The following is a 12505-nucleotide window of genomic DNA, read 5'->3' on the forward strand; positions in this document are numbered from 1 at the left end:
AGTTTATCGATCGAACGCCTATACAAACGGTGATAGTTATTTAGAATGTGATCGCAATATGGGACTTATCAATTAAAACGCCATCAGAATGGAATGCAGAGATCCAAAATGCAAGGAACAAACCCAATCCAATCATAGTCATTAATTGTGAGAATTATAAATTTTTCCGAGCCTGGAATGATCATTTATCAAATTACTTTGTTAAAAAACGTCCATTTGAAAGTAGATAAATTAAAAGAAAATGAAGACATGCCAAGAATGATGCAGTATCGAGAGACATAATATAATGGACCTATGTCTATGTCAGTACTCAGTAGTAGTACCACCAAAACGGAAACAAGACATTTTTGTAATTCTTCCTGAAGGTCAATTTGTAATGCCTAGTTTGAAATAGAAACAATCCATTGCGATTGCTCTGAAAAAATACCAGAACATACAAGAACTGAAAAAATTTTGTAGTAGCTTGCGCAACATTATTTTGAGGATTTACAAGACAGCAACTTAAACTGTGGTGTTGAAGCATCATGTAAATGACACTTCTTTTATTTTAAGTTGTAATTTTCTAAGTTAATAACTTATACAGGCATTTAAGTCACGATAAACTTTTAAGCTTTTTTGAAGCCGACGTAAGGTAATCAATCCCACAATTTTGTGTTACATTGTGTCGCTGTTAAAAAAAGCCGTGACCCCTTTTTGCGACAATGCAGGGCCAGAGGATAATAATATCTTTAAATTTTTAACTAATTTCATTTACATAAATTTGGTTAAAACATATTCGATTCGTAGTCATGAAAATATTTAGTTTTTTTACACTATGCATTGTTTGCACCAATGTTTTCAAGTGGTTTTTATTTTATTTATTTTATCATTTATAAATAAGTTCGTAAAAATTTAACCTGTGTTAATATTTAACACTTTTCGAAACTCACAAATTTTAAGCAGTAATTAATTATTTGTTCTATAAAGGACAAATTTCGGATTACCTTACAATGTAATCTTCCATCAAGAAAAACTAAAGTTCTTGTGTAACTGATTTAAATTTATTTAGTTATAAATAATTGTAGCAGATGGTATGAAGACCGGCGTAACTGTTACCGTGAAACATTCAGAAATCAATGCGATGTTAATGCCGCTTTATTTTCCACTATACTCCTTTACACTTCTGTAATAATTAGTTATGCGGCGCGGCATTTTTTTTTTCATTGCCACTATTGCGTAACTTAAATATACCATGTTAATCACCGGCTACGCATTTGTTTATTATTCATTTTTATGCAATATGGGAATATGCTAATGCCGTAGACTTAATCGAACGCTGTTCATCTATATTTTACACATACCTAAAGCTTGCCCTATACTACGAGACTTTCTCGCAACCATTCGAAAATATCAAAACCTAAAATTCGTCAGAGAAAATGAAAAATCTAATTAAAAAATTAATAATATCTACTGTCTTACTGGTGATACATCACAGTGTTTCTATTACAAATTTTTCAGTAAGTGAAGGAAGTAAGAAACCAACTCTTCAATTATAATAGTAGCTCTGATTTATGTTTCACAAATAACAGAGTATAAATAAACCTTACGCTTAAATGTAAAGGGTATTTTGTATAATATTTCACCCTGCTTATCATTTTGCTTGAATAAAGTGTTTATACAGGAAAACAGTTCACTATTTCACCTTAAGGCAACAATTCAAAATGCACAATCCTTTTAAATTCGAAAAAAGGAACAGTGGGCATCACTTCGACATTGGATCGAGACTGACGTGCTTTCTTGGGATCTGGAGATTAGCACGTAATTAAAAAAATTCGGTTATTTGTACACACCTCGTAGTTTTACTAAATGCGCTTTCACTGACTTCAATGATTTATAAACAGCAAAAATTTGCAGGATTGTGTACATGATTCATTATTATACTTTAAATTTTCTCCGGACAATAAAAGTGATAGTGTAAGCGAAGCCTAACAGTATATTATCAACTTTCTCTTCGACGTGAAATATGAACCCATTTGAAATATGATACGTATACGACGACTTATATTTTGCATATAACGAACGCTAATGGTATGGACGAGGCTAAATTTAAAATATAATTTTACATTTTTCGTTAATAGGGAAACTATTTGTAGAATCATACATTATAATGTATATAAACAATTTTTATATTTGTTCTTAAGCCGATTTTCTGTTGCATTTTAAAGGTAGATGTCCAAATTGTGGAAAATGTTTAAACAAATTTGCATTGTAAGAAAAAAATCGCAGCTGCCAATTGCAAATTAGTTCCCGAAACATTGACATTCAAACAACGGTAATAAATTATTTATAAAAATTGACGGTTCCTTAAATGGAAATCAAATATATTAAATGACAAAAAAGCTGTATATAAAATTAATTATAAATATGAATACAACTCTAGTAATTCAGTATAGTACCTAATAAAATATTTCCAGAATAATGTGAAGAATTTTGTTTTTACAAATCCAGCTATAAACGCCAAATTTTAGACAAACATTTGCGTAAGAATTTTTAATTCTTGTAAGACTTTGTTGTACAATTCCCAAATATATGCCTCTTTACAGTTTGTTTAAAAATTATACAGGGTGGGCCATTAGTGTGAGAAAGTAAAATAACTCCCTTGTTACTCATAATATGAAAGACCCAAAATTCACAACTTAAAAAAATGTCTATATTAGAGATACCGGATAAAACCGATAATATCATTTTATCAATAAGGGGTATTTTTTTTAAATATAGACTCTGAACTTCAAAATCCTTTTTTTCTTTTTCTCTAGCCCTTATTAAAAAAAAATTACGAATTTAAAAAAAAATGTTTTCTATAAATGTTCTTTTTTCAATCGCATTGCTTATTAATTCGGAAGAAACGAAAAGTGAATGATTACAACTAATTATAACGAGCGTTCAAATAAAAACGTGGTCAAGTTGGTTCTGAAAATTTGGACGTAGGGCGTAGCGTATAGCAAATGAACTTAAACGTCATCTGTCAAAGCGCTATATCGCCGCTATCAATTTGAATATTTTCGTTTTAAGAAGCGTTTAAAATGGTGTTTTCTTAAGAACAAAAAGTGTTTATAATAGAGTCCTACTTTAGAAATGGACGCAAGATTGATGGAATATGGAAGTATTCTATTGAGGAATGTTTCATAGAATTTCAAAATCAATTTCCCGGCGTTGTTGAGTACAAAATTTTTCAAAGTGCAGTTCAGCGTTGTGTTAATGTTTTTCGTGAAACGGGCAGTGTAACAAGAAAAGAAGGAAGCGGCCGACCTAAAAAGCGGACTGAAGAATTAAAAGAAAATGTCCAACAAATAATGGAAAATGCACCAAGAACTTCTGTACGTGTTTTATCACAAATCGTGGGAGTATCAGTAGGTACCTGCCACACAGTGTTAAAAAAAGATTTGCGTTTGTTCTCCTATCGTTTAATTTGTCAGCAAGAACTTCATGAAGTTGATTTTCCGCGACGGGCTGTATTTCGTGAATGGTTTTTAAACGACTACGGTGAACTTCATAATATCACCTTTTTTTCTGATGAAGCCTGGTTTCATTTAAGTGGTTACGTAAACTCACAGAACATGAGAATGTGGTCTTCTGAAAAACCAGATAACTTTTTTGTCGAGGGCCCTCTACACGCTCAAAAAATTGGAGTTTGGTGTGCTCTCGATCGAAGGAGGATTTATGGACCTATTTTTTTTAATGGTACTCTTACTGCGCAAAGGTATAGAGAAGAAATTATCGCTCCTTTTGTTAACCAGCTGGAAGAAAACGAAATTACAAACTTTTACTTTCAACAAGATGGCGCAATCAATGCTGTACATGTATTTCCACCGAGGTCATGTGATATTACGCCGTGTGATTTCTTTTTGTGGCCTTACCTTAAAAACACTATTTTTGAACTGCCTATTCCTGATTTAAACCATCTGCAGGCTCGACTTATAGACAAGATTCGTGAAATTAACACTTTCAGCAGCTGCTTTAATTTATTGTTATAACAAGGAGGGGGACACTTTCCGCAGCTCCTTTAATTGTTTGTTATTGTTATCACGATTATTCTTTAAAATAAAGTTATATAGTCATTAACGTTATTGAAACTGACAGCTGCTATACAGCTAGTTGAGAAATCAGGTTAAGTTGGTCGCTATAAGCTACTCCCTACGTCCAATGTGTCAGAGCCAACTTCGACCACGTTTTTGTTTGAACGCTCGTTAGATTTTTACCTGGTATCGATTTTCCCAGTTCCAAATATTCGATCACAGACGGACTCAAAAATCCGGGTGGTACGTAGTTTGCGTTGAGAGGATTATTCCGTTCATCGAAGTCCGTCTCGACGTCATTCTCTGGTTCTGGTGGAGGCGCCCTGGGCCTTTTTATCCTTGACTTTTGTTCCAGACCGTCTAAAACCAAAATAAGTGTTATATACTACTGTTAAAAGTACGTCGACGAACCTTAAAGGGTGATTCTTTCAAGGCTTTTAACTGAAAAGGTTACAGAAAAATGAAATCTATAGTTTTCGAGGTGTTAAAGTTTGAAAAAATAAAAACGAGTACCATTTTGCTAAGGCATGTTGTCTATTTAATTACGGTACACACTGTATATTAGTTTTGTCTTTATATGGTATGCTTCTTGTCGTGCTAATTGTTGTATGGCTTCAGGCACTTGAATAAATGAAAGTACTCTTGTCCCTAGATCTTATCTCAAACTGCCCGCTTGCAGGAAGAAGAAAGTAAAATATACATTTTCTGAATGAACTTGGCACAATGGAAGTGAAAGCGGGAATCTTAAAACAATACCGCTATAGCGTCCTAGCAGTGTTTCCAACCGATACCTATATAGGTACAGGATGTACCTTAAACTGATACTGACATTGCGACAAAACATATTTTTGTGCTCTTGATTTTTTTTTGTAAAGATCACTGTTAAAAGTCTGAAAACAATTACATAACATCATATGAAAGTAAATTTATTTTAGTTGAATGGTGTTACAGTAGAAGTATAATAGCCCATTTGCTTTGGGACATCCTGTATACATCCATCAGGAAATTTAGTACAATTCTAATGTCCGTAAATTACAATAGCTTGCAAAAATGGTCTTACTTACTTAACACTGTTGAGAAAACTTTCATAAGCAGTACAACTAGAATTTGCATTAATTTATTTCCTTAAAAACGTTTCATATGAGATATAATTTATAATCCTCATCAATTAACAGACGTTACAACTTTCAAAGCCACCGTAATATTTACGAATAAGAATAGTAATAATATTAACTAAATTTATGTTTAGTATTATAGCAAAATAAAAAGATGGCTTTTAACATATTCATCACCGGTGAACTAAGGTCATATTTATATATTTTGCTATATATCAAGCACATACATTTCTGCAAGCATAAGACCAGCATTGCCTATATTTTACTAGTTAATAAATTATTGTTGCAAAGTGAAAAGTGAAATAAGTCAATATATTAACGTTATTATAGTTTATTTAAAAATAAAACGTGAATTATGTTCGGAATTTTCTCCACCTAATTTCTCGAGGGCTTAATTTTTATTAAATTCTCTATTTATATTTATTTAATCCTCAGCGTTTTTTTTACTAAGGCTTTCATTTATACTGGGTACTACTAAATTGTCTCTCGACATTTTTAAGATGAATATTTTTATATGTACAAGACAGATACCTTAAAAGCCTCTCGAGATATCTTCTTCATATTCTAAACTTTAAAACATTTTAGATTTAAGATAATTATACCATAAAAAATTATCTTTTTTGTGCCAGCAGTCCTTAAAATACCGGGAGACGATTTCAGACCATTCCTCCAAATTGCTTCGATATAGGCTTAATTTACCTTCATACAATTTTCTAGCAGCTACCCTTTAAATTGCCCACCTACCCTTACCCTTTAGATTACCCACTTAATAATAATTCAATTTATTCATGAATTAATTGAAAGTAGTAAATATGGCATAGATATTTCTATTTTATGTTGAATATAGAAATAAACTGGAGGTCGTTTTGTATAATTTATGTTCAAATAATGTAGCTACAAAACAAACACCGTGATTTTAAGTTGATAAATCTTGAAGTAACAATAACAATAGGTACTTCTTCAGAATTTGTAAAAAAAACTCTCTCGGTGAATATAAAACAAAGTAAAAATAGACAACCGCTCCACTACGCTAGATCTATTACACAATAAACCTGTGAATTATTTAGAAAACCGCAAATGGTTTTTAGTGGTATTTGTTGACAATTCTGTTCAATGTAACGTAACTATTATAACTTTTTCAACTCATCATCTTCAATTGTCTTACTTAAAACCACTTAACATCTGCTTTAGTTGAATTTTAAAAGTTAGCAATGAAAATTTCTGATGTTACAGAGAACAAGTTGATACCAAAAGGACCAAACAAATTAATGGTACAACAAACCTTAATAAATATGTTACTAATGCTATTTACTAAGGCATGAAATTTTTTATCCGAAATTGCAACAAGACATCAACTATTTTTATTTTTATTTGATACATACGAAAAATATAAATTTATAAACAATGTAAACAATTAAATAATTAATTAAATTAAATTAATAATAAAATTACAGGAAATACATTTTTTAATAATTATTATTGTAAGTTTCAGACATAACTTACTGCTATGAGATTTTTTTACTTTTTTAGTTGTAGCAAAATACCTAATAATTTTTATTTCGGTAGTTACTTTCTAGTTGTGTTATAAATTATAACAACCTTTTAGTTAGCTATAAGCTAAGGTTTAAATATCTATTCCTGATACAATTCGAAAAAAAAACTTGATTTCCTTTCAACGATAAGGATTTTTCCAAAAATGCGTGTTTCCAAGGTAAAATCATTTATTTTTCTGCAAAAAACCACACTATTCCTGCCTGACTGGTAATAATAGTGTGTTACAGTCACTGCGTAAAACGAGTCATTAATCACTAATTATTTAATCTCCGTATATTTAATATTGACACACTTTATGAAGGAAACAAATTTTATATGTATAATAAATTGAAATTATCAATGAATATTTATGTTATTTTTAAATATTTTGGGATTTGCCATTGAAACATCATTTTTATCGTATTTAAATTGTACATAATATTAAAATGAACATACCCAGTACGTTCTGAAAAATCCAACAAATTTGCAACATCAAATGTCTAGTATAGATTTGACAATCATTTAATAACCACTGATTTTATTTTTTAGATGCACTTTTGAAATATATTAAACTAGAATCGAATTTTTAGTTCGATAAGGCAAAAGGTTGTGGTCATCCTTTATTTACTCTGAGCAAACATTATAATTCGGTTCTGTCGTATTACATTTGTTGATGATTACAAGTAATTTCTTCTTGATTTATCACTTAAAAACAACTAAGAAGATATTCTGGATAGTAAATAGTCTTGTTCGCTGGTGTCTCTGAAGTCCTCTGGAAAGTCAAGATGAGAGTCTAGGAAATCCAATTTCAAGTTTGAAATTTTCCAACTCCGCAACAAAATTCTGGACATCCTCACTCGTCTGATTCTCAAAGAAATCCTGACCGACTTGAAACTTAGTCATGCTGCTCTTTCAATACCATTAATTTTTTAGATAAATTTTTCGTATCTGAACACGGCTGCACCGTGGGACTATTGAAAATACCTTCTTTCAGTTTAGCATCACATAATTTTCGGAAACTTCTCTCTAAAATACCCAAAACAGTCGCCATCTTTGTCCAAAGCTTTAACGAACTGTTTCATGAAACCAGTTTGATATGGAGAGGTAGAGGCAAAATATTTGAAGGATCAAGGATGATGTTTTTCAACCCTGAAAGGAAATCTGTTCTATTTTACCATACTTTCTGGTCATAGCGTTAGTCAAAATTGCTAATCTACTAGAGGGAATGAAAGATTGTGCTGGACTTCCTCCAGTTTTGAAAAGCAAAGTTTTCCATTTTTTCTTGCGCGTCAAAATACATAAGGATAGACAGGTTATTCTTTGGAAGAGACCACTTTTCTTTTTTTGTATGTGCCTGTGTGATTTATGCGACTATATGAAGAAATAATTCTTTTATTGGACGATAAATCTTTACTGTCTTTAAAAACTTTGAATCACCCATTCATTTTTTCTATTTGACCTCAATATTTCAATTAATCAGCCCCAAAAATTTTACGCCGCACCTCATTAGATCTGGACCTGTACATATCCATCATTTTACATTAAAATTTAATGCAACCGACGAACTAATCTGTCACAACACGAAATTAAAATAAGAAATAGGGTCACTCGTGTCTGCTCTTACACCACTCCATAATGACGGGGCATTAACATAAGCATATTCTTATTAAAATTTATCACGTTCCTATGTACATGCCCAGCGTTATGTTAAACATCACTTAAATTATTATTTTACAAGTTATATAACACTGATTTATTACAGCATTAAAAGATGTGATGCAGGTACTGGAGGAATTGAATATATTGAAACGAAATTACTACATCGAAAAACACGGACGAATTTTATGTCAATTAGTCCGGTGTGCTAAAAAATTACTTTCCCTTGATCTAAAACTAGGTAACAAACCAGTCTCGAGTGTATCATAGTTCAGCAACAAACTGGTTTGTCTGTCCGTTTGAGTTTAAGTAAAAGTCTGTTACATGCACCTTAAGTATATACCGGAAAAGATGGAGTGAACAAATTTTTTTTTGTCAGTACAATCACCACCGCTCAGACGGTGCGTCGCCTTGAAAACCAGACTGTTCCATTCTAGTTTTATTGGCGAAAATGGTGAAATATGTAACAGTTAGTGAAATATATAACTGTTTCGCATGACTCATTACGGCACGAAATAAGACAATATTAAATATAAACAAAGAAATTACTTTTAAACTAAAAAACTAGTAGTCCAGTAAAACATTTGCTATGAAAATTGAATTTCCCTTCGAAGTGGCTTATTTAGAAAATTTAAAAGAAAAATCTTATGCAAAAAATCTTTAAAAAACAATTAAAAAAAAACAAAAGTAAGATATTTTGATTTTTTACTTTTTTGACTATTGTGAAAATCTCTATTTATTATTTAGAAATAAAAGTTTTGAAATAATTTTTTATTAAGTAAAGAACCAGTTTGTTGTAAAAATAATAAGAATTATAATAATTATTATATTAAAAACGACGAAAATCTAAAAAATACTTAAGTTTGACCGGTTATAACTCGGTCAATATTAGTCGAAAAACTTTTGAAAACGCTTAATTTTGAAGGGAATCTCATCTAGTTTTTTTGTGCAGCAATTTTCTTTGCCTACTTCTACTAAAAAAAAAATTGTGCCAAAAAAGTAAAAAAAATCAAAAAATCTTATTTTTTGCTTTTTTAAAATTGTTTATTAACGATTTTTTGCATAAAAACTAGAGGCAAAAAAGTAAAAAAAATCAAGAAATCGAATTTTTTGATTTTTTCAAATTGTTTATTAACGATTTTTTGCATAAAATTTTCCTTTTAAATTTTTTAAATAATAATTTTTTTTCTAGACAGACTTTTGGTGTCAAACATTGTTTGATCTCATTTAATAAGATTTTCGATTAGCTTAATGACAGGTATGTTTTTTAAGGTCCTTTTGGTTTAAACTGATCCAATTAACAACTTTCATTTACTCTTCAATTTGTTTATATGCATTTTCTGCACTTAAATTATTATTATTAGGCCAGGAAATGTAGAGTTGGACGCGACTTTTTGTTTCGGCAAGCTGAATTTATCACTATAGATGCTAAATATTATGTACAATAACATATTAGTTTCCACAGTCATAAAAATGGGGGGAAGATTGTTTACAGGGTGGTTAATTGTATAATTTTTACGTAAATTCACGTTTTTCGCTTATAACTTTTTTCCGTTCATTTCCATGAGAAAACAGTAAAGTACTTTTTTTTCGTCTTCAAAAGACCTACAAAACTAGCCCTCGAGCGTCAAAAAATATTGATTAGATCAAAAGTTATAAACAGAAGAAGTTTATTTATGACTTTTGAATTAAACATTTATAAACTGCGTTATTATTACCAGAACGTTTTGGCATCGCATCCTCTCATTCCTTATCACTGTCTAATAACTCACACGAAATCTGGAATCGGTAAGTTGAATAGTTTACAAGTTATGGCCTTATAAACAAATTAACTAATTATTAGTCTGGACGATCCCGAGGATCTTCCACAATCGCACTGATTTTTTTCATGGTAGATTTCATAATAATACATTGAAATCTATATTTTTTTTTTAATTTCAAATTTGCAACCTGGAATTTTTTTTATTTTTTAGCCTTAGTTGCAAAATGAAATATACGACGCACGAGCGTGATATAGTTATATATTATTACATATTCGGAAAGCTTATGAAAAGAGCTTTAAGTTAAAAAAAAATCGTCAAGATTCGTTGAAAAACAACGGAGTTACAGACTGTCAAAGTTGACGGCCTATTGTTAAACAAATTAGGTTGGTAGCGGCAAAAAAAATACTGTCATAACCGGCAACCCGAGTACTTTCCCAGATAAAAATATTTTATTTGTGGAAGTATGTTAAGTGCATAAGAAATATTGTCAAAAGTCAGTAGGTCGCTTGATTTTCGGCGAGCCGTGGCGCGGCGGAAGGGTGGGGGAAGCGAACGACAGCGAGTCCGAAGAAAATGACGATAATATTCATAGTCCTGCCGTTAAAAAAGCGAAATTCGCTTGAAAATAATATATTTGACAGTCTGTAACTCCGTTGTTTTTCAACGAATCTTGACGATTTTTTTTTAACTTAAAGCTCTTTTCATAAGCTTTCCGAATATGTAATAATATATAACTATATCACGCGCGTGCGTCGTATATTTCATTTTGCAACTAAGGCTAAAAAATAAGAAAACTTTCCTGATTGCAAATTCGAAATTTTAAAAAAAAATGATAGATTTCAATGTATTATTATGAAATCTACCATGAAAAAAATCAGTGCGATTGTGGAAGATCCTCGGGATCGTCCAGACTAATAATTAGTTAATTTGTTTATAAGGCCATAACTTGTAAACTATTCAACTTACCGATTCCAGATTTCGTGTGAGTTATTAGACAGTGATAAGGAATGAGAGGATGCGATGCCAAAACGTTCTGGTAATAATAACGCAGTTTATAAATGTTTAATTCAAAAGTCATAAATAAACTTCTTCCGTTTATAAATTTTGATCTAATCAATATTTTTTGGCGCTCGAGGGCTAGTTTTGTAGATCTTTTGAAGACGAAAAAAATACTTTACTGTTTTCCCGTGGAAATGAACGTCAAAAAGTTATAAGCGAAAAACGTGAATTTAGGTGAAAATTATACAATTAACCAGCCTGTAAACAATCTTCCCCCCATTTTTATGACTGTGGAAACTAATATGTTATTGTACATAATATTTAGCATCTATAGTGATAAATCGGGCTTGCCGAAACAAAAAGTCGAGAAATGGTCATTTCTCAGCTCTTTTTCCTGGCCTATATGATAAATTAGGCTTGGTTCCTGTTAGTGACAAAGACAGGTACATTTATCTCTTACAGTACGACCAGGCCTAAGGAGCAACATTCATATTAGTTACACAATTGCGTGCATAAACAAATGATTCCAACGAAAAGTATGTCTACGACAACATTCCTTTGAATTCAGTAACACGAAACTGACACAGTCCAGTGATAAAATCTCAGATATGTCGATAAACACCTGTGGCATGACTTGAATGTCACAGGCGCGTATCACAAGTGCAATAAGGCCGACAGGACTGAAGATATTAAAATACCCGAGCGTGCTGTACACCGGGCAATGTTAAATTAAGTAACATATTTTGTGAGTAAATATAAATGAGTAATACTTGCTTAATAAAACGTAAGGCACGAAGGCCTACCATTAACAGAACAATAGCAAATGGATTGGCAATCAAAAGTTCGTACACATGCAGCTGCAATTATAAAGTAATTCTTGTGAAATAATGATAACATCCCGGTGCAGTAATTAAAAATAGCAGTGAGAAATGCTAAAAAGTTTCAGGTATTAGTAGAGGAAATCTACAAAAATAAATTCAATAATTACTTACTGCGTTTTGATTTCTAGTACATTTGGTGTACACAACCAACGTGTTACTGTTTACAAACTTATTAAGATGCTAGTAAGACACTAAATATTAGCAAATTCAAACAAATTGAAAACATTTTTTTTTTAGTCTTATCAAATGAAGTCAATGTTCTTCGGTATCAGAAATCAAGAAATCTAGATAGGCAGCAAAAAAGTCGAATGCAATGCAAAGTCAAGCACAAAGATCACAACTAAGAAGTTAAAGAAACGTAAGAACTTATATGATAGCAAGCGAAAGTGACATATTAGTATCATTATAATGAAACTGTCACCATGAAAGATGCCTATTGTGTGAAAATGTTTAAAAAAGTTACTTCTCTGAGCCATACATTATTTACAAAATAATTATTTCTG

The 12505-nt window shown here is 31.2% G+C and overlaps 1 protein-coding gene across 1 annotated transcript in view; it reads right to left on the reverse strand.

Moving 5' to 3' along the window:
- The window catches only part of LOC108908079, a 47691-nt gene that overhangs the window by 14549 nt on the left and 20637 nt on the right, over positions 1 to 12505 (reverse strand). Inside the window, exon 2 of the mRNA XM_018712029.1 lies at positions 4239 to 4415. Within this exon, the coding sequence (XP_018567545.1) occupies positions 4239 to 4415 (177 nt within the window). The remainder of the gene's footprint in view (positions 1 to 4238; positions 4416 to 12505) is intronic.

The sequence above is a fragment of the Anoplophora glabripennis genome, unplaced genomic scaffold, assembly GCF_000390285.2.
Source record: "Anoplophora glabripennis isolate ALB-LARVAE unplaced genomic scaffold, Agla_2.0 scaffold1, whole genome shotgun sequence".
In the NCBI taxonomy this organism is placed as follows: Eukaryota; Metazoa; Arthropoda; class Insecta; order Coleoptera; family Cerambycidae; genus Anoplophora; species Anoplophora glabripennis.